At 41.6% G+C, this 22,277-nt stretch overlaps 2 protein-coding genes and 1 long non-coding RNA gene across 6 annotated transcripts in view; 1 reads left to right on the top strand and 2 right to left on the bottom strand.

Annotated features, from left to right (window-relative positions):
* Positions 1-15,788, top strand: part of LIMD1 (LIM domain containing 1) — a 78,719-nt gene extending 62,931 nt beyond the window's left edge. For 3 of the 4 annotated variants that reach the window (XM_073003516.2, XM_020804572.3, XM_078377367.1), the window contains 4 exons: positions 9,241-9,371; positions 10,847-10,898; positions 11,942-12,010; positions 14,198-15,788. In XM_073003516.2, the coding sequence (XP_072859617.2) occupies positions 9,241-9,371; positions 10,847-10,898; positions 11,942-12,010; positions 14,198-14,335 (390 nt within the window). In that variant the 3' untranslated portion in view covers positions 14,336-15,788. Of the gene's footprint in view, positions 1-9,240; positions 9,372-10,846; positions 10,899-11,941; positions 12,011-12,203; positions 12,412-14,197 lie in introns of all 4 variants that reach the window. The other variant, XR_002301559.3, reaches the window with a different exon arrangement.
* Positions 1,993-8,999, bottom strand: LOC144583509 (uncharacterized). Its single transcript, XR_013537308.1, has 2 exons — positions 7,957-8,999; positions 1,993-2,709 (listed from the first exon to the last, which is right to left on the bottom strand). It is a non-coding gene; the product is annotated as an uncharacterized LOC144583509 (long non-coding RNA).
* Positions 15,789-16,192: 404 nt separating the features above from the next.
* Positions 16,193-22,277, bottom strand: part of SACM1L (SAC1 like phosphatidylinositide phosphatase) — a 52,192-nt gene continuing 46,107 nt past the window's right edge. Inside the window, exons 19-20 of the mRNA XM_020804573.3 lie at positions 20,252-20,309; positions 16,193-18,171 (exon numbers count right to left, since the gene is read on the bottom strand). Coding sequence (XP_020660232.1) covers positions 18,035-18,171; positions 20,252-20,309 — 195 coding nt within the window. The 3' untranslated portion in view covers positions 16,193-18,034. The remainder of the gene's footprint in view (positions 18,172-20,251; positions 20,310-22,277) is intronic.

Raw genomic sequence — 22,277 nt, 5'->3', positions numbered from 1 at the left:
CAGATTGAGCACTGTCTTCCTTTTCAGAGAAAACTGAGGCAAAGAAGGTGTTTAGAAGTTCATCCTTTTCCCTGTCTTCTGTTAGTAGTTGGCCATCTTTTCCATGCAGTGACCCCATTTCCTTGTTTTTCCTTTTGCTGCGGGCATAACTAAAAAAGCCCTTTTAATTGTTTTTAATCTGTCTGGCAAGCCTGAGATCATTCTGCACTTTTGCTTTTCTTACCTGTCCCCTACATATACTCTCTATTGGCTTGTATTCCTCTTTGGTGTTTCCCCATTTTTCCATTTCTTGTACATGTTTTTTTAAACACTTAGTTCAGTTGAAAGTTCTTTAGTCAACCATTCTGGTTTCTTTAGACATCTGTTTTTCCTCTTATTGGAACAGTTTTAGATTGTGCCTTTAGTATCTCCCTTTTGAGAAATTCCCATCCATCCTGAACTCCCTTCTCTTTCAGTATCTTTGTCCATGGAATTACAGTGAGTAATTCCCTAGGTTTACTGAAATTGGCCTTCTTAAAGTCTAGAATGCCTGTCTGACTGCACTTGGCTTCCCCTTCCCACTGTATAACAAATTCCAAGAGAGTTATAACAGTAGTGATTTGCTTTCTTGTCACTTTCTGTGACCATATGTAACTCTGTTTCCCCACACACTTTGAGTAGGTTACAGGGGATGGAGAAGGCTGTTACGTTTTTGGAAGAAATCTTAGGTGATGAATCATAGGAGTTTCAATTGTCTGTTTAATCAACAAAATCTCTACTTTTGTGTATTAGGAAAATATGTTCTTTGGGAATAATCATAATTTGCTTTCAGAGATGATGTAAAGGTAAAGGTTCCTCTTGACATTTAGTCCAATCGTGTCCAACTCTAGGGCACGGTGTTCATCCCCGTTTCCAAGCCACAGAGCCAGCATTGGTCCGAAGACAGTTTCCGTGGTCACATGGCCAGCGCGACTAGACACGGAACGCTGTTACCTTCCCACTGAAGTGGTACCTATTTATCTACTCGCATTTTTATATGCTTTCAAACTGCTAGGTTGGCAGGAGCTGGGACAAGTAACAGGAGCTCACTCCGTCGCGTGGATTCTATCTTACGACTGGCATACCTTGCAGCACAGAGGCTTCTGTGGTTTAACCCGCAGCACCACCACAGCCCTCCAGAGATGATATACAAGTATCTCAACAACCAAGATGATTTTAGAGGAGGCAGCTACCCTTCTTTCTGACAGAGAACAGGGTGCCATCTCTAAAAGGATGCATTTTAGCTTTGCTACTTGTTTTAAAGATAACTGGACAATTTGCTGGTCATGTGGATCCATTTTGTAAGCCTCTCTCCTGATAGCATCTTTGTAGGAAGATATTGCACAGAGACTGCTTCAAGCAGCAGTACACTAGAAGCAGTAATGTATAGATTGTACAGTAGTAGCAGTGGTGATAAAAATGAAAGTGTGTAATTTCTGCTTTTCTGAAAACAACCCATTTAAATCTCATGCAGCTATTTTTTTGCTACTTAAACTTCCAGCTTCCCTTTCACTGCTTACCCTTCTCCTTTCTGCATCACAGAAGATCAGATGACTCCCACCTCATCATGCTCCTTCAGAATTATAATGATAATAATTTTCTCTCAAGCAGTCATTGCCATCTCTGCCAGCTACTTCTTACCAAATTATCTAGATTGATTATGATACAGGTGTTCCAACATGGTTTTTTAAGCGAACTGCTATAAAGAAGACAGTTTACAAGCTTCCTACACTGTTGCGATCCTGTTGTATTTCATGAAGTCCTCTGTATTTTGCTTTTGTACTGTGTTGTTGTTGTTTAGTCATTGTGTCCAACTCTTCGTGACGCCATGGACCAGAGCACGCCTGGCCTTCCTGTCTTCTACTGTCTCCTGGAGTTGGGTCAAATTCATGTTGGTAGCTTCAGTGACACTGTCCAACCATCTTGTCCTCTGTCGTCCCACATATAGATTTCTCAGGAGATGGATAAGGTGGTCAGGCACTCCCATTTCTTTAAGAACTTGCCATAGTTCGCTGTGGTCCACGCAGCTATGCAGATTCGTCATTAAACGGTGCGCTCATTAAGCGAGGCACCACTGTAGATGTTTTTCTGGAAATCTCTGGCTTTCTCCATAATCCAGCACATGTTAGCAATTTGGTCTCTAGTTCCTCTGCCCCTTCAAAATCCAGCTTGTACTTCTGGGAGTTCTTGGTCCACATACTGCTGAAGCCTGCCTTGTAGGATTTTGAGCATAACCTTCCTAGCGTGTGAAATGAGTGCAATTGTACGGTAGTTGGAGCATTCTTTGGCACTGCCTTTCTTTGGGATTGGGATGTAGACTGATTTTTTCCCCCAATCCTCTGGGCACTACTGAGTTTTCCATACTTGCTGGCATATTCAGTGTAGTACCTTAACAGCGTCATCTTTTAAGATTTTAAATAGTTCAACTGGTATGCCATCACCTCCACTGGCCTTGTTGTTAGCTATGCTTTCTAAGGCCCACTTGACTTCATTCTCCAGGATATCTGGCTCCAGGTCAGCAACCACACTATCTGGGTTCAATTTTCTGTAACTTTCCCTATCTCCCTTGCATTTTGATTCCCTTCTCTTCTCTGCTGTTTGTAAGGCCTTGTTGGACAGCCGCTTTGCTTTCTTGCCTTTCCTTTTCTTTGGGATGGTTTTTGTTGCTACCTCCTGTACAATGCTACGAGCCTTCTGTCACATACAGCACTGATGGTACCTGTCTGTCATGGGTTTGGAGGGAAAGTTCCATCCTATGGGGAGTGGAAGGCGGGACATCAGGGGGAGGAGCTGTACTGTATATATATGTGGAGCTTGTGTGGAGAAGTTTAGAAGAAGCTGGAGTTGGAGTCTGTGTGTCAGACTGAGTACAACTGTGTGTCAGTTTGTACATACCTGATAGGTTCAGGTTTCTATATAGGTAGCCAGAACTGATAGGTTCAGGGTCTGTGCTTTACTTTAAAGGGTTCTGTGTGAACCAAACTGTTGTATGTATGATTGAGACTAAGCCACGTTACAGTATCTTCTTTACCTGATCATTTTATTTTCCCTGTTTGTTATTTAAATAAACCTTGTTCTTTTGTTTGTTAAAATCCATTCCTGGTCTGTGTGACTTCTTATAGGGAATGGTTGGTGGCAGCATATTTATAGTGTGGCATACTCCAGTAGGTCTGGGGTTGTCACATTGATTGGTGTCCAGCGTGTGGGATACGACTGGTCCAGTAGTCCAGTGGTCCAGCAAAGCCTTGGCAAGTGTGCCCAGAGCAAGGGGGGCCTAGTCAGGGACAATCTGAGAGCGCGTAGGTAATCTTCTAGGCTTACCTCACGGGGAGGTGCGCTAGTGGAAGAACGTGCACACTCAGATTGGGGACTAGATTAGGGAGCTCTGAGGCAACCCGTTTTGGCGGGAAAGGGCTGAGGCAAAGCTGTGTGAAGTAACAGTGATCTAGCCTGTCTGCTGAGAGGCCTAGCAGAGGGGGTGGATTCTGCCTGGCAACAGTTGCAAGTTAGTGCTGAAGGAACAGCAGCAATCTATAGAAGGCTGTTTCTGAGGCAAAAGGAAAAAAGTCGTCGCTTTATTTTGAGGCTTGACTTTTGAAGGCAGCCTGGTCTGGGGGGGGATTATGCCCTTGACTCGAAGCCAAATGGCGGAAATGGGTGAAGTAAGAGATCCACAGGTAGACCAAGGTTCTGAGGAGGAATTTGGCTCAGTGCAGGATGAGAACACGGGAGAACAGACCTCAGAACTCAGAAGAATGCGCCTAGCCCAACAGCATGAACTGAGGGTGAGGGAAATGGAGGAAAGATTAGAGAGAGAAAGAATGGAGGGAAGGGAGAAACAGAGACAATTCGAATTAGAGAGAGAGAAAATTGCTCTGGAAAAAGAAAGGATGGCGTTTGAGTTAAAAAAATTGGAAATGATGAACCAGAACAATAATAACAATAGGGATTCTGAGGTGGGCCAATTGTCTAAAGCTGACCTGAAGAAATTCCCTGTGTACAACAAGGGAGATTGCCCTGAGGTGTTCTTTTCCCTCGTGGAAAGAGCGTTTGTGGACTTCTCAGTAAGGGAAACTGAGAAGATGACCATTATGCAATCTTTAATCAGTGGCAGCCTGGCAGAAGTCTATGCAGAGATGCCAGTGGAGCTGTTGAAAGACTTCGCTGAGTTTAAAAAACTGGTGTTTGCCAGACATGGGATAACTGCTGAACAGCTGAGGCAAAAATTCAGGTCACTCACCAAAAAACCAGAGCAGACTTTTACCCAAGTGGGGGCCCAACTGGTGAGGTTGCTAGAGAAATGGCTGTCTCAGGAGGGGACAGAGACCTTCCAGCAGCTCAAAGACCTGATAGCGCTGGAACAGTTTTATTCAGTCCTGCATGGGGAACTGAAGTTCCAGGTGAGGGAGAGGAAACCGAAATCTGTGACAGAGGCGGCAGAGATCGCAGATTTTATTTACCAAATAAGAAAGCCCTTAGGTGCTGAGGGGAAATCTGTAGGTAAACCCAAAGAAACCTACAGCAAGTACTCTCAGGGACCAGGGAAAAACCAGCAAGGGGGAGGGGCCCATGTTGAAGGGAAGCCCTCAGACATGAAACCACCAAGACCTCAGATTTTGGAGGGAAAACCAAAACCAGATGAGAAAGACTCCAAATACAGCAGAAAATGTTATTTCTGTCAAGGAAAGGGCCATCTAATCTCAGAGTGTGAGAAATTAAAGCAGCTAAAGGGAAATGTGCCTCATGATTTGAGTGGAACCAAGCCAAAAGCTGTGTTCTGTGTCCAGACAGAGCAAAGCTCCTTGCCACTGAGGGAGCCTGTTACCATGGCTACTCAATCTGGAACAGTTACATCTGCTGATCAGGCTGGGGAAAATGGTCCTCTTGTGGAGGTCAAGCGCTGCTTACTAGTGAGGACAGATTCGCAGTTGTTTGAGACCGCAGGGGTGGACGTAGGAATACTTGACCATCAGTATAGGGGGCTAAGGGATACTTGTTCCCAGGTGACCCTGTGCCATCCAGACATTATTCCTAGGGAGTATATAATCCCAAATGAGAGCCTGAAGGTGGCAGGGATTGAGGGGCAGGTGATCTCACTGCCAGTAGCTGAGGTACCTGTGAGCTTTCAAGGCTGGAGGGGAGTTTGGCGGCTAGCGATTTCATCGACTCTGCCAGCAGCCGTGCTCGTGGGAAATGACCTGGCTGAACATGTGAAACGGGTGCTAGTGATTACACGCTCACAAGCCACCATGGGGGCAGTTCAGGGGGGTACTGAAGGGCCCGAGGCGGAAGCAGATGAGGGTAGTCCCGAAGCTGTGGTAGAAACCTTAACCACAGACAGCAAATTTGGCCAAGAGCAAAAGGCAGACGGCACTCTCCAAAAGTGTTTTGAACAGGTGACAGACACCCAGCTAACACCTGAAACCACAGCGAGATTTCGTGAGAAAAAGGGAATTTTATATAGAGAGACCCTGATGAATATCTCAAAAGGGGGAGATGGGATCAGAAGTCAGCTAGTGGTACCTGAAAAGTATCGCCCCATGATCTTACAAAGGGGGCACTCTGACATGTTTGCTGCGCACTTAGGGGTGAGTAAAACACAGCAGAGAATAACACAAAATTTTTACTGGCCTGAAATAGGGAAGCAGATCAAGGAGTTCTGTAAACAATGTGATGTGTGTCAGAGGCAGGGGAATAACCGTGACAGGACCAAAGCGAAGTTGTGCCCTTTGCCTGTGATTGACACCCCGTTCAAAGGTATAGGGGTGGATATTGTGGGACCTTTGCCCAAGGCCACAAAGAGGGGGAACCGGTTCATTCTCACCATTGTGGACCATGCCACGAGGTACCCCGAAGCCATACCCTTGACTAACATTGAAACTAACACAGTGGCAGATGCCTTGGTGGGGTATATGTCCAGGTTGGGATTTGCCTCAGAAATAATCACAGATTTGGGCACATCGTTTACATCAAAGCTCATGAAACGGTTATGGCAAATCTGTGGAATTAAGCACAAGGAAACCACTGCCTATCACCCCGAAAGTAATGGGTTAACGGAGAAGTTCAATGGGATTCTGATGCGCATGATTAGGGCTTACTTGGCAGAGAATCCAAACAATTGGGACCAGAAGCTGCAATCCCTTTTGTTTGCTTATCGATCAGTGCCCCAAGCCAGTACCGGGTTCAGTCCGTTTGAACTTTTATTTGGGAGAAGGGTGAAAGGTCCACTTGATTTAATCAAACAAAATTGGGAACAGATCACCCAGGATGACCCACAAGATGTTGTGACATACATAGACACCTTAATGATTGACCTAAAGAGAAACCTAGAGCTAGCAGCAGAAAACCTGCAAGCTCAGAAGGTCAGACAGAGGGCCTGGTGTGGCCAGAAAGCCAGGGAGAGGCGCTTTAACCCAGGGGAGGAAGTGCTTTGGCCTAGGCCCTGCAAAGAGAACAAACTGCAGCTGGGTAGCCCAGAAATAAAATACTTGGGTCACATAGTAGGGGGAGGAGTGATCAAACCCCTGGAGGCCAAAATAGAAGCCGTTCGTGATTGGCCCAGACCCAACACCAAGAAAAAAGTCAAATCATTTCTTGGGTTGGTGGGCTACTACAGAAAGTTCATCCCGAGGTTTAGCGAGATAGCGACTCCGCTGACCGATCTGACGCGGAAGAAGACTGATGACCGCATCCCGTGGACCAGCGACTGTGAGGAGGCGTTCCAGAGGTTGAAGGAGGCGCTCATCAATTATCCAGTGCTGCGTGCTCCAGACTTCGACCGGGAGTTCATCATCTACACCAATGCGTCTAACAGCGGGGTAGGAGCAGTTCTTTGCCAGGAGGATGAAAATGGTGACCAGCATCCAGTGTCCTACCTGAGTAGGAAACTCCAGAAAGGTGAGAGACATCTGGCAACCGTGGAAAAGGAGTGCCTGGCCATAGTCTACGCGATTCAGAAGGCCAAACCTTACATCTGGGGAAGACATTTTGTTCTGTGCACTGACCACTCACCACTGAAGTGGTTAAAGACAATGAAAACCCACAATAGTAAACTTATGAGGTGGGCTTTAAACCTGCAAGATTATGACTTTGAAGTGAAGGTGGTCAGAGGGTCAATGAACTGTGTTGCTGACGCATTGTCAAGAAGACCCGAAGAATGAAGACGGCGTAGAAACCATGGACTATGTATATATTTTAGTGACCAAAAGTTAAATGTACCTGTTTTTTTTTTTGATCAGTCTTGGTTTGTATTAATAAAGGTGACTTAATGTATTGTAAATGTTAATGTTTAAATGCCTAATTGATATGTTTAACCTAGAGTGTAAGTATGAGTAAGTATGGTATTGTGTTATTGTATAACTGTTTTTGTGTGTTTTGATCCTGGTTGTTTTTTTGGAGAAAAGCACTTTTAGCTTTTCCCCCGCAAAACAACTTATAAAGAGGGGAGGTGTCACATACAGCACTGATGGTACCTGTCTGTCATGGGTTTGGAGGGAAAGTTCCATCCTATGGGGAGTGGAAGGCGGGACATCAGGGGGAGGAGCTGTACTGTATATATATGTGGAGCTTGTGTGGAGAAGTTTAGAAGAAGCTGGAGTTGGAGTCTGTGTGTCAGACTGAGTACAACTGTGTGTCAGTTTGTACATACCTGATAGGTTCAGGTTTCTATATAGGTAGCCAGAACTGATAGGTTCAGGGTCTGTGCTTTACTTTAAAGGGTTCTGTGTGAACCAAACTGTTGTATGTATGATTGAGACTAAGCCACGTTACAGTATCTTCTTTACCTGATCATTTTATTTTCCCTGTTTGTTATTTAAATAAACCTTGTTCTTTTGTTTGTTAAAATCCATTCCTGGTCTGTGTGACTTCTTATAGGGAATGGTTGGTGGCAGCATATTTATAGTGTGGCATACTCCAGTAGGTCTGGGGTTGTCACACCTTCATCCATAGTTCTTCAGGCCCTCTGTCCACCAAATCTAGTTCCTTAAATCTGTTCTTCACTTACACTGTGTAAGGGATTTGGTTTAGATTATATCTGAATAGCCCAGTGGTTTTTCCTACTTTCCTCAGTTTAAGTTTAAATTTTGCCAGAAGAAGCTGATGATCAGAGCCACAATCAGCTCCAGCTCTCGTTTTTGCTGACTGAGCTTCTCCATCTTTGGCTGCAGAGAACATAATCAATCTGATTTCAGTATTGCCCATCTGGTGATGTCTATGTGTAGAGTTGCCTCTTGTGTTGTTGGAAATGTGTTTGTGATGACCAGCTTGTTCTCTTGACAAAACTGTATTAGCCTTTGCCCTGCTTCGTCTTGAACTCCAGGGCCAAACTTTCCTGTTGTTCCTTTTATCACTTGACTCCCTACTTTAGCATTCCAGTCCTCTATAATGAGATAAACATCTTTCTTTGGTGTCAGTTCTAGAAAGTGTTGTAAGTCTTCATAGAACTGGTCAATTTCAGCCTCTTCGGCATTGGTGGTTGGCGCATAAACATGGATTACTGTGATGTTGAAAGGTCTGCCTTGGATTTGTATTGAAGTCATTATCATTTTTGAGACTGTACCTCACTACAGCTTTTCCCACTCTTTTGTTGACTATGAGGGCTACTCTATTTCTTCTAAGGGATTCTTGCCTACAATAGTAGATATGATAATTGTCTGAATTGAATTCTCCCATTCCTGTCCATTTTAGTTCACTGATGCCTAGGAATTCACTGTTTATTCTTGCCATCTCCAGCTTATCAAGGTTCATAGATCTTACATTCCAGGTTCCTATGCAGTATTTTTCTTTGCAGCATCAGACTTTCCTTTCACTCTCAGGCGCGTCCACAGCTGAGCATCCTTTCGGCTTTGGCCCAACCACTTCATTAGCTCTGGAGCTACTTGTACTTGTCCTCCGCTCTTCCTCAGTAGCATGTTGGATGCCTTCTGACCTGAGGGGCTCATCTTCCAGCATCATATCTTTTAGCCTTTTGTTTGTGTCCCTTGAGTTTTCTTGGCAAAGATAGTGGAGTGGCTTGCCAGTTCCTGCTCCAGGTGGATTGCGTTTATTCGAAACTCTCCACTATGACCTGTCCCTCTTGGGTGTCCCTGCACGGGATAGCCCATAGCTTCTCTGAATTACTCAAGCCCCTTCGCCATGACAAGGCAGTGATCCATGAAGGAGTCTGTACTGTGTACATGTGTAAATTAGAATGTTTATTCATGTATTTTGCCTTCTGTTAAGATTTTGCAGGCTCTGGGAAAATCATATCATCCTGGCTGCTTCCGCTGTGTAATCTGTAATGACTGTCTTGATGGAGTGCCGTTCACAGTAGACAGCGAGAACAAAATCTATTGTGTTCGAGATTATCACAAGTAAGGAGGAAAATGGATTTTTGGTGAAATTACCAAAGTTAAAAATCTAAATAGCTGTAGGTCTCCTGAAATTAATGGCACTTCTGTCCAGCTAGATCTGGACACTGCTGGTGCCTGCCAATGATGAAGACACCTGGAGAACTGTAATAAAATAATAGGAACTTGCATTTTCATCTTGTTCTGACTCTAGGAGTTTGTACCATCCTTTCTTCCTAGTTCTACCTACAGTGCAGCTAGGAAAGCATAAAAGGACTTCAGTGTGTTTTAAGAGATGGACAAACTGTTCTTACTGCATTGGTCCCACAAATGGTTGGTTTTTAATATGTCTAAACTACATATTTTCTGGCAATATTTGAATGGATTTGCATAAGTCAAAATCTAACTGTAAAGCAGTCTTAATTAAAAAATAACCAAGAGGATAATAAAGCAGTACATATATTGCTGTTGTTTAAATAGAGTAAGCAATATCCTTGATGCTTTTTACCAAGTCTGTGCCCCAAAGTACTTACAATATTAAATATGATACCATGGAGATAACAGAGGGGATAAAAATAGAGATATGTATCTGTTTCAGTGGCACACACTCTTGCTTGAATTGAGTGAGTTATGAGGAGTAGGGAAAAAATGGAAAAGCAAACTGAAGTACAGTACTTGCTACAGATGGATGAAGGAGGAGGATGAGCACAAATGGATATAAGATAAACTTTAGAGAGCAACTTCATATCAAGTGCAGTTGCAGCCCCTGGATTTCTTTATGATGTTTGCACACTGCCCTTCCTCCAAAGAATTTGAGACAACATATTCTCTTTCATGCCCGGTTTTGGCATTCCTGGCTGTTCATAGGTTAGGCTGAGATATCAGCTAAAGCCATCTGAGGAAGTACTAAACTAATAAAGTGTGTTTTAATTCTTTAATATTTAAAATCACAAAATGTGATTTTTAGCATAAATTTCTGGGTTAGCATAAATTGCTGCTATCCAAAATTGAATAGCATACGAGCCCGTTAAAAATGAAGTGAAAGCAATTTAAAGCCTCATAAAAGGGAAAAAAATAGGAATTGTAGTCCATCAGTATCTTAGGGGTCCCAATTCATCATGCCTTCATATTTAAATTTCTGTTCTGTTTTCCTAACTTATAGATCAAGTCTACACCTTCTGAAAAATAATTTGGTAGAGTGGGCCATCACAGACTTGGTTGGGTTGAACAATTGTTAATACTTCCTGTAGATTTTAAAACAATAGTAAAACAAGGAAAAGCTTCTCTGTCTCTTGGAAGCTGAATTGGTACAAGCCATCTTACAGTCTGGTCCTTGCCTCATTCTACTATGCGTGTAGATCCGACCGTACCTAGTGGCGATCTGTTAACAGACTTCCTAATGCTATAAAGAGAACTACCTATGATGGGAACATTTGGATTTTCTTTCAACTTTATAATTTGCCTTTCTTTCTTTCCTTCATTCCTTCCTTCCAATAAAGAGTTCTGGCACCAAAATGTGCAGCTTGCGGACTTCCTATTCTGCCAAGTGAGGTAAGTAGTCAGATACTTTATTCCTCCCATTTTCCAAGATTGTTGTAACCTGCAGTTGTTTAAACCAGTGGTCCCCAACCGTGGGCCTCCAGATTTTCTTGGACTTCAACTCCAGAAATCCTGGCCAACAGAGATGGTGGTGAAGGCTTCTGGGAGTTGTAGTCCAAGAACATCTGGAGGCCCAAGGTTGGGGACCACTGGTTTAAACCATTCATGTATTAACATGGAGCTTAAAATGTCTTGAAGTGTGGCAACTGATTTGGACTGCAGGCCTCTATCCATCTAAAGGCAAGTCAAGAGAATTAATTATGAAAGTATTGGATGCGGAACAACACAGAGGTTTGAGATACTCAAAAACCTCACAGATTTTTTGTGGAATAATGTGTCAGATATATTTGAATTATGTCAGTAAATCTGAGGTTTTGTGTTTTCCTACAACAGATCAACATGGCTACTTCATTGGAAATTGAGCTTGAATTAGTCATGATGTTGTTCCATTGATTTCAGTGGCGAGTAAGCACACTTGCTTCTCATGTTACATCAAAATTGCTGTGCTCTTCTCCATCCCTTTTCTTGCCAGTCTTTGTATAGCAAATTATATTTTGTTAGTAGTATAACATGTTTTGTATCGTAAGCAAATATGTATAGATATGCTTAGTTTTACATAATAAGCTGATATTCCATTACGTATGGTTCTTTCTTTGGAAAGAATGAATATTCCATGCTCTCTCTTTTTATCATTTTCTAAATCATGAAAGCCTTTACTATTGCATGTGTTTGACTGCTAAAGAACATCTCCCCCCCCCAAAAAAACCAAACCTCTTTTTCCTGCTGTTCAGTTCTTTCCTGTAGCCTTTGGAGATTTTGTTTCTTAAAGAAGCTGCTGAAAATTTGCACAAATTTTGTTTGTGCTTGCTTTTTCTAGCAGCAAGCATAAATTTGGAAGTTCAACCTTCACTTTATTATAAGAAAGATTAAATGCTCCAGAAGAACCCTGTATTATCCCTCTTGAGATCATTTGCCCTATAAATTTTTTTTAACAGGGATCTGATGAGACTATCCGTGTTGTGTCAATGGACAAAGATTACCACGTGGAGTGTTATCGCTGTGAGGTAATCCTACTATAAAATAATAATACATTATTAGTAGTAAAATAGTATTAGTATTATTAAAATGCTAATATAATTTTAAAAGCCAACTATATTTATAAAATTCATATATTCAACATTCATTAACTTTCGCAGAATAATTAATCACAGGGATTCACAGAAGAGACAATTGTGAATGCACTCTGCTTGTTGACAGGAAAAGAGAGGTCACCATCTTACTCAAACAACATTTTGGAGCAAATAAAAATTTTGATCTTCAGAACTTTTCTTCTTGTATGCATGGTATGAAATTTGGGCAATTGGAGAAGAATGAGGAAGTCCAAAATATCTGACCCATTGTTTTTGCAAGCAGAATGACTTGTAGGATGGAAGTTGCAGATCCAGTGAAAAACAAAGTTGTTGAGGTATCGGTTTAGTTTCTCCCTTCACTATAGACAAAAGCCCTATTGTGCCCCTCATAGATCGATCCATTGACTTGGGTGAGGCACACAGGCCACTTCGTAAAGTGTGAGTAGTAACATCTGGTTATCCACCGAGACATTCCATGGTCCATGGCCAATAGCTGGGAATTGCTTGTGACACTTGCACATCATTGGCGGTTTTGCTCCTACTGGATGAGCTAGCAAAATTTGATTTCACTAAACTGTCTGTGGTGGAAATGGATGTAGCAGGTAATGTTTAGTACTCTCTCATTCTTTCTCCCTAACACATATATGCATAACAGATACATTAAAGTCTGTTTTTCACTTGAGAGTGTCACTTGAAAAAAGGTTTGCATTGTCCATGTTGCATGAGCGTCCTTTGTGATATTGTGGCAAATATTTTTATGCCTGTGGTGGACTTCGGAACCAATTGAATTTTTTTTTGTAAAATAATGCAGGTTGTTTTATTTATTTATTTATTTAACTTATATGCCACCCACTCTACCCAAAGGTCTCTGGGCGGCTTACAACAATTAAAATACAATAGAAATACAATAAAAAGATAAAACAATTAAAATACAATTAAAATATATACTCTAAAAATTGCCAGCAGGACCCACAGTTGATATTATTTCAATTAAAAGCCTTCTGGAACACGAAGGTTTTGACCTGGCGCTGAAATGTCATCAGCGCTGGCACCAGACGAATCTCAGTCGGGAGGGCATTCCATAGTCTGGGAGCAGCTGCCGAAAAGGCCCTTTGTCTACAAGCCATCCCTCTTACCTCCTTGAGGGACGGCTCTTTCAAAAGGGCCCCCTGGTTAGATCTTAACTGCCGGGTAGGCTCATATAGAAGGAGGCAGTCTTCAAGTATCCAGGGCCCAAGCCATTTGGGGCTTTATACAGTGGTGCCTCGCACAACGAGCGCCCCGTAGAGCGATGAATTTGCTCTACGGGGAAGTTTTTTCGATCACTAATGCGATTGCAGAGCGACGGCCCCAATGGGCGAAAATCGCAGAGCGAAGGTCGGTAAGCGGTTCGCTTACCGACCTTCGCTTTGCGACCCCGCTGATCAGCTGTTCCACGGCTACAAAATGGCCGCCGGAAGCCCCAAAATGGCAGCGCGCAGCGTTTTCGCACCCTCATTAAGCGAGGGGAGGGCGCAAAAATGGCTGCCGGCCATAGAGGAACATCACTGTACGGTGAGTACATCAGCCGATTGGAACGCATTAAACTAAGTTTAATGCATTCCAATGGCTTTTTTCTTTCCGTACAGTGATGTTTCACACAACGAGGGTTAATCCGGAACGGATTAACTTCGCTGTGCGAGGCACCACTGTATGTCAAAACAAGCACTTTGAATTGGGCCCAGGCAGCAACTGGTAGCCAATGTAACTTAAACAGAATCGGCTTAATGTGTTCCCTAGCGGCCCCACCACTCACCAGCTGCACAGCTGAATTCTGGACCAGTTGCAGTCGCCGGACCATCTTCAAAGGCAGCCCCACGTAGAGCACATTGCAATAATCTATACGAGATGTTACAGTGCATGTGTAACTGTCATGAGACTCCACTCGTCCAGGTATGGCCATAGCTGGTACAATTTTCGTATCTGAAGGAAGGCGCCCCTGGCCACCAAGTCCACCTGGGCTTCCAGAGTTAGACTGGGGTCCAGGAGTTCATGATTTATATATACAGCAGTAAGACTCCTGGAAGCAAATATGTTCCTTATTTACCCTAACCTACTCCTTTTTTCTCCTTCACTATATAGGACTGTGGCATGGAACTCAATGATGAAGATGGACACCGTTGTTACCCACTGGATGAACATCTGCTGTGCCATGCCTGTCACCTTCAACACATAGAAAAAGGCACAACTACAGTCACTTCGTACCTGCATCACTACTAGGCAGCCCTACCAAAATTTCTAGAAGATTCAGAATGGTATCCAGCAGTTTCTGTTTGGTGCTCAGTTTCTTCAGCTGGCAGTTTGCTGGAAGAGGATGAAGGAAGAAGATACATCCCACTCAGGCAATTTGTGCATAGGAATTGTACACAAAGGATGGTTTTGACCAAAATGTAGTGCAGTAACTTGTACTTTATGTGCCCAAAGGGATACGTTTTCTCCTGAATAATTTTCTAAGTCATTAAATTATAACAATAACAAAGGTGGGCAAATTCAAGATGTCCAAGGGTTGTATGTGTTCACTCCAGGACCTGAAGGGCCTCACTTGATCTTGAGCTTCCCCTTTCCAGAAATAGTTTTCAAAAATTTGTTTAAATAGGGTCCTAAACAACTTCTAATGGCTACATTTTGAATGTGTGGTGGGAGGAGCTCTGGATTATGGTGGGGGAGGAGCAAAACATGACAAAATAGCCTTCCATATCCATAGAGAATATAAAGGCGCTTTATGAGACAAAACAATGTTTTATTTAAAAAAAAAACTGGGGGGTTTGAATGTGGGGAGAACGGTGCTGGAGAGCTACACCTTACCTACCCCTGCTCTAAAGGCTCCTTTTAGAGTTACTATATAAAAAGCCTTTCTTTCTAATATAGTGGCCTGTTTTTGTGGTCTAAATTTCCAATCATGGAAGCACATCTCCACTATGCTGCTCCATGTCTGAGCAAATCTCATTTTCTTCCCCAGAAATCTACTGTGTTTTCCCTATTTGGGGAAATATTATCAATTCTGCATTTTTAGCCCAAATGGTGATTGAGAGATAATAACATCCCCCTCTCCCTCATTCTGTTGAGACACTGCATACTGAAAAAGGCACAACTAGTGGCAGCACTTATGTTACATTCAGGTGAGAAGCCAAATTGAGTTCTCAACATTCATCTTAGAAACCCAGTTCTCTTAACCTGTTGCCAAAGGCTGGACATCACTAAAGATACAAAACAGTAGTCAGAATAACTGAAGAGCACACATTAAGACAGTTTATGCAGCTTGCAGCTCTTTCAAGACTGTGCTTATTTTAAGCACTTGCAACAACTTGAGATTGGATTTATGTGTATTGCTTTAGGCTCTTTTCTACCAGCCATTGATTATGTGCAGTGACAGATAATTCCTTTCATGAATTGGATTGTCTGTGCTGTGTGTCTAGGAAAGATAAAACATGTTTGTGCCTTTAAACTCAGTGCCTTATAAATCATAACCTCTACAGTTAAGTGTGTATTTAAATATCATAACAGGCTTTTGAATATTTGTGTATGTCTACTAATACAGATGATAGACTGAAGCAGATGAACGTTAATTAAAATGTTTGCCCCAGATATTTTATTTGTTGATTGTCCCAATGGAATCCAAGCTTACGGAGTGTCAATAAACTAATTCTGCATCTGCAGAGAGATGTGTGTTCAACTTCTGAGTACTGTAGTCTGTTGTTACTATAATTAAATAGCTGTTTGGTCTTTAGCTGGTAAAACCTTTAGACGGCTCATCTATAAGTAGGCCATTTTCTGAAGGTTTTTGTGTGTGTGCTGCATTACTAAATTTTACTGGCAACTTATGAAGTACAGGGCTGTTCAAAACAGTCTTTAAGAAACAGAGGCATTAAAATAGCCAAGACTGCAGTTCCTAGCAGCAGTTGACTTAAGACAGCACAGGCAGGAAGTGCAAAATGCTGTGTAACGATTCTGGACTGAAAGATCTCTACATGGACATGATTTATAGCTGTAGTTAGTCAAAAACCTAGTTTTGAAGATTACCAGTTCACACCACACACTTGGCCGTCATTATGTAAAAGTCAGACACAGAAGTCAGTATTTAGAAAAGATTGGACTTTTATTGTTGTTGGAGTACACCATATGTTGACTTGGGAATGCAACTGCTTTGCACAGCACTGGAATACAGGTATTTTTCAACCCTCACGCCTACAAAAATTCTGTTCTGTTCCAGCAATGCCACCTATCCAACTTAGCTTTTTTGCTGCAACTAGTTCTTAATGGGAAATGTGCCAGAGTTACCAAGCAACATCAGTTGATGATGCATAGCTTTCTATATTCCATGCATTTACATGAATGGCTTGGATTTTAATTTTAAAACTTGACCGGCTGTTCTTTCTACTACATTTATAAAGCAAACAGGAACTGCATAGATTACAAATGACTGTGAGAGGAAAATAATTTAAACAAACCTGAAGAAGCTCTCAGACATTCTGAGGTTAAAATGAATAGCTGTTATTTGCAGAGACGGTACAAATATATTTGAGACACCAGGAGATGACTAAAGCCATCAGTTGTGTTTTTAGCTTGGGGTGTCAAAACTGTATTAACCTAGCTGTCTACATATTCTCTTAACATTTAAATTCATAATTGCAATCTTGAATAATATACTTTTAATGACAAGAAATATAATGCACTGCACCTGAAACCAATTCATGTCCGGTTCTGAACACAAGTGGTTAGAAAATGGATGACAACATTGTTTAAAATTGGTCCTTGATTTAGATCTAGTTTTAATATAAAGCTCAGAAGCACTGAAGTTGAGACACACACTTATTTTTAAACAGTACAAGGCTATTCTTATAGCTTAGTCATTTTCAGAGAAAATTACAATTGTGAGAAATATAATTAACGGCATGCACAAAAAGCAAGCTGATGTTGATCCCGAGTGCAATCATGGAATTTAGCCCAAGAAAATGGATCAAATCTGTATTCTCCACAGATCATATCTATTTAAACCAAGGCAGCATTAAATAGCTGCTGGTTTGCCAATTTAACAAATACCTTTCTACATATGAGCCTCTTCTGAAACAAACAAATACTTTGGACCTTTAGCATAAGAGGGTTCAAATAAGCAATTTTACATTCTTTGATTCTGTTTACATCTTTTAAGAAAACACTATGATTTGAAACACTGAAATTTGTCATCTATATCTAAGGACTGTAGTCATAAAAAATAGTGTGAGACATGTTCCAGACTAAGTCATTTTACACCTCATCCTCCCAACAATGATTTAACAGAATATTGCATCAATATGTAGCAGGGCTGGCCAGAGAGACTTGCCTTTTGAAAAGAGGGGAGAGAAACTCACTCTTTTTCCACTTAGAAAAATTCAAATGCATATGGAAAAAGGGAAGCAGAACATACAACCCTGCACTTGCTCTCTTTGATTACAAGGGCACTCAACTAAAAGTTTAATTAAGCAGCAATATTTATTTCTGTTACTGTTAGCAAAGCATTAACTAGTATCAAGTAATTTAACTTAAACCTATTTTGGTATATCCAGCAGCCGTTGAATCTCTTAATATGTCAGAAGATGAGCATCTCCTTTGAAAGACTTAGTTATCTGAAAGTTCTTACAATGCTGCACTGCTGGACTGTAAAACCTGGTTGATACTCTGTAGGGTCCACAGTGCTATTTGGGTTTCACCTCCCTAACCCTGTGTGTGGAAACTCCAGTAAATGCAATACTCCTCAGATCATTGTGATAACAGAACCAAAACAGTAAATCTCCATCAAGTTACAAGCTGGAGTCACTTTTTCACCCCCAAAGATGAAAGCTAAGAAAAAGGCCATGGGTTGGTGTGGAAAGCAGGTCAGTAGAGACTCCAGGTATGGCTTAAGGAGTCATCCCTACCAAGCCGTTTTCCACACACACAAATTCAGTCCATCTTCTCCTTCTGGACTAGTTTGGGTGCATCCACAAAATCCTTGCCATTGTAAAGGATGATCGCAAGAGTCCCAAAGCTTGCACTTCCCCAGAACATCACATAGGCCAGTGTCTCTGTCCATGTGTCACCTATGGAACATGATAAAATAACTTTAAATTACTCATAACAAATACGTAGGAATCATAATACCAAGGCAAGAAGCAGACGTCTGCTAAAAACCTATTTTGAATATTTCAGATTAATGAACAAGAATAGAATGTTTTTCTGTGTAATGCTTATAGTCTGCCAGAAACTGGATAATTTTCATGATGCTAGTTAAAAGGATGTTCTTATCTATACACCACAAAAAGTTGGCTTCTCATTGCTGAGTGGGATAGAAGAAAGCATATGGGAGGTATTGGAAACACACACACACAGCACAGGCATCCTTCAGTCTCGAGAGACTATGGTAGCATGCTCTGAATCGAGGAGTGTCCTCTCCAGAGCATGAAGCCTGGGTAAAGTAATATGGAGGATAGGCTGTTACCCAAGCAGCAGATCCCCCCTCTCCATGTTGCTGAAATGGTCCAATGGAAAGGCACGAGCCAATACAACTGGTTCCAGCAACGTCGCAGGAGTTGGCAGAACGACACGAACTGCCTTCGGGATTCCAGCTCCGGATTTTGCCTCTAGGTTAACTCCTGAAGCCTTTACCATCAGTGGATATAGCCACAAGGCAGTGGAGGTTTGAAATCAGAGTTTTCCTTCTAGATGGGCTGCCTTCCATGGCTGACGAGCCCCACCTACCTGGCCTCAACACACTTTAAAAGTGTGTTGAGTGTGCGTGAGAGAGACACAGAGATCACAGCAAAAGATGGGAATGTAGCTGGGGTCATGACATGGCAGAAGACATTATGTACTGCTATTTATCGAATATGTCATTTTACCTTAAGAGGATGTGTATTTAACTGTTACTGCCCTAGGTGTTTAGCTAATAAATACAGTCAGTATTCTCTTCAATATTTATATGTGCAGAACTCTAAAAGTAGAGGCTGTGCTAGAGTCTGATGAAGTGCTAGTTGTATACCTGGTTGCATATACAACTGGCACTTTATTAAATCGAAACAGCAGATTCCATAGCTAGAGCTTTGCATGAGTGTAAATGCCAGATATTTTTATCCCTGTTCCACTATATGCCTCATACCAAAGGGATACCAGATGATGGGACTCCAATTCCTACAAGCCCCAGGCAGCATAGCACAGAATGATCAGAACTGGAGGCTCATAGGTTACACATATATGTCTTCAAGTTAGTAGGCATCAATAGCAGAGGGTTATGTCCCAAAATTGGTACTACTGGTTACAAGAAGCTGCATACCAAGAACAGACTGCTATCAGAATTGGCTTTAAGGGAATATATAGTTTTGACACAAACTACAAGAAACAGTGCATTGTAGAACAGACTTGAGTTAAAGAGAAATAAATGCCTTCCAGGGAGTCAACTATCTGAAAGGAGGATTGTTCAGGTCACGGGATTCTGCTTTGTGCCCCTTAAACCAAATCAAGAGAGATTTCAAGCCAGACATCAAAACAATGTCTGCTCTGGAAATCTCCCTCTTTATCTTTCCCCTTACAATTGTCTCATATTCTTCAGCAAACAGACAATGAGCAGTACAATGTTTTGTTCTGAGACATTATTTGATAGTGTAAGTCGAACAGTCAATAGCTTCAGTTCTACCAACAAACTGCCAATCATGAAAGTAACATCATCTCTGCAGTAATTCAAATCCAGATCCTAAATTCTGAGGAATCTGGAATGATAGGCTACCAATGCTATGCCTTTTATGCATGCACTTCTGGTGCTTTATACTATTTTTACTCCTGCTCTGCCCTTGAAACACACAAGGGTTGGCCTGCAAAGTGGCTGCTTCTGCCTTTGAGTAGTGAACTTGTTTAGATTGCCTTCCAGCTGTCCCATCCATTCAGACTAATTTATGATGATCTGAGGAAATTTCATGTTCTTGGTCCTCCACAACATTATGTCTTCTGTGGTACCTGTCATATACTGAAACACTTCGATTTCTCATCAATACACTGCTCAAGATCTGGTCTTGAAAATACGAAGCTGCAGAAGCAGCAGTTACAAACATCTCTTATTCACCTACAACAAGCTTTTGGAACTAATTATGTATAATATACCTTACACTCACAAGCTGAGTGATCACTTACCAGCCATAAGCAAACAGATAATGCACATTGAGAAAGCAACCACCATGATAATAGGCAACTGAAAAAGAAAGAAACAAAATTAAGAGACGATTTGTAATATGTGTTTCAGTTACATGTGACGTACTGAGTATGACTAACAGGCTAGTAGTACATGGGCACATTTAATGCCCTAATTTAACCAGTAATAGCTCAAGGAACAATTCTGTACACAATCTGCTTCAGAAATGCTTAATGTACAAAGAATCACTCAGCACTTTACAGATGACATACGTTTCTCATAAGTTCATAAACTTCAGCTAGCTCTTTTATTGGATACAATCAACTTTATTCTAAAAAGCTTAATGCAGTGTAATAAATGTGTTAGCCCCTAAAATGTGACTGGGATCCTCAAAGAGTGTAGCAAAAACTGCATCCAACTTAACTTTCTTGCATATATATTAATTCTGTAACCACAAACCCCTTTGACTCATAACAAAGGAACAAGAAATGAACAAGGAATTCTCATGACATACACACATTCTCAATGGAAGCCCATTAGTTCTAGGAGACTCAGATAAACGCCAGGAATCTGTCAAAGAGAGAACCCAGGCAAATGGGTTCCCAGAATGTTACCAGTACAGTTAACAGAAGATAATTTTAAACTTTGGCAAGGAATAATTAATAGATATTGTAATGAAGGGAAGAAAGTCAGAATAAATAAAAAGTATTGATATAAAACAACAAAAAGGAGGTATAGGCATACCAAATATTAAAAAAAATATTATATGGCTAATCAGTTGAGGTTCATTGGGGAAATTATATATAACCCAGAAAGGTTAATTTGGTGGAAAATAGAATAATCAGAACTACAGGTTGATATGGAAAAACATCTATTTGGTATAATTCAAAATATAAGTTAAATTAATAACCTCTTTTTAAAGGCTATGTTAAACATCTGGTACAAATATGAAGAACTGATGCTTTTAAATTGTGCTGCTGGAGGAGACTCTTGAGAGTCTCCTGGACTGCAAACCTATCCATTTTGAAGGAAATCAACCCTGAGTGCTCACTGGAAGGACAGATCCTGAAGCTGAGGCTCCAATATTTTGGAGATCTCATGAGAAGAGAAGACTCTCTGGAAAAGACCCTGATGTTGGGAAAGTGTGAAGGCAAGAGGAGAAGGGGACGACAGAGGACGAGATGGTTGGACAGTGTAACCGAAGCTACCAACATGAATTTGACCCAACTCCGGGAGGCAGTGGAAGACAGGAGGGCCTGGTGTGCTCTGGTCCATGGGGACACGAAGAGTCAGACACAACTTAACGACTAAACAACAACAACACAGTACAGAAGCAAAATACAGAGGACTTCATGAAATACAACAGGATTGCAACAGTGTAGGAAGCTTGCAAACTGTCTTCTTTACAGCAGTTCGCTTAAAAACCATGTTGTGACACCTGTATCATAATCAATCTAGATAATTTGGTAAGAAGTAGCTGGCAGAGATAGCAATGAACACTTGAGAGCAAATTATTATCATTATAATTCTGAAGGAGCATGATGAGGTGGGAGTCCCCTGATCTTCTGTGACGCAGAAAGGAGAAGGGTAAGCAGTGAAAGGGAACCTTTCTTTTTTTTGTCCTTCTTTACTGGAGAATAATTATGCACAGCCTGATCAAATCCTCATGACTGCCAGGAGATTTGACAGGACAGGTTCCTCCAATAATAGCTAAAAGCAAAAGGAAGGATGTTTCAGTGACATCACTGGCAGAGCTGTTATAGCGGTATCACTGGCAGAGTTTTGGCGATCGCAAAGCTCAAGTCCTTTCCACGGGCCTTTCCTATATCAGCTACAGGCACCTTGCACTCTTAATGCTAATGCTGATGAGAAATTTATGAAGAACTTCACTTAGCCTCATTTCTTCTTCACACAGATATCTCTACTCAGAATTGCAGCAATTATGAGTGCATTTCAACTTTTTAGCAGCCACTAAAAGTGCTGATAAGATTTCTTTTTTATCCTTCACATATTCAGAGATGAACAGGT

The sequence above is a fragment of the Pogona vitticeps genome, chromosome 6 (assembly GCF_051106095.1).
Source record: "Pogona vitticeps strain Pit_001003342236 chromosome 6, PviZW2.1, whole genome shotgun sequence".
In the NCBI taxonomy this organism is placed as follows: Eukaryota; Metazoa; Chordata; class Lepidosauria; order Squamata; family Agamidae; genus Pogona; species Pogona vitticeps.
Note: the sequence above shows the minus strand (reverse complement) of the source record. Positions and strands in the feature narration are given on the sequence as shown.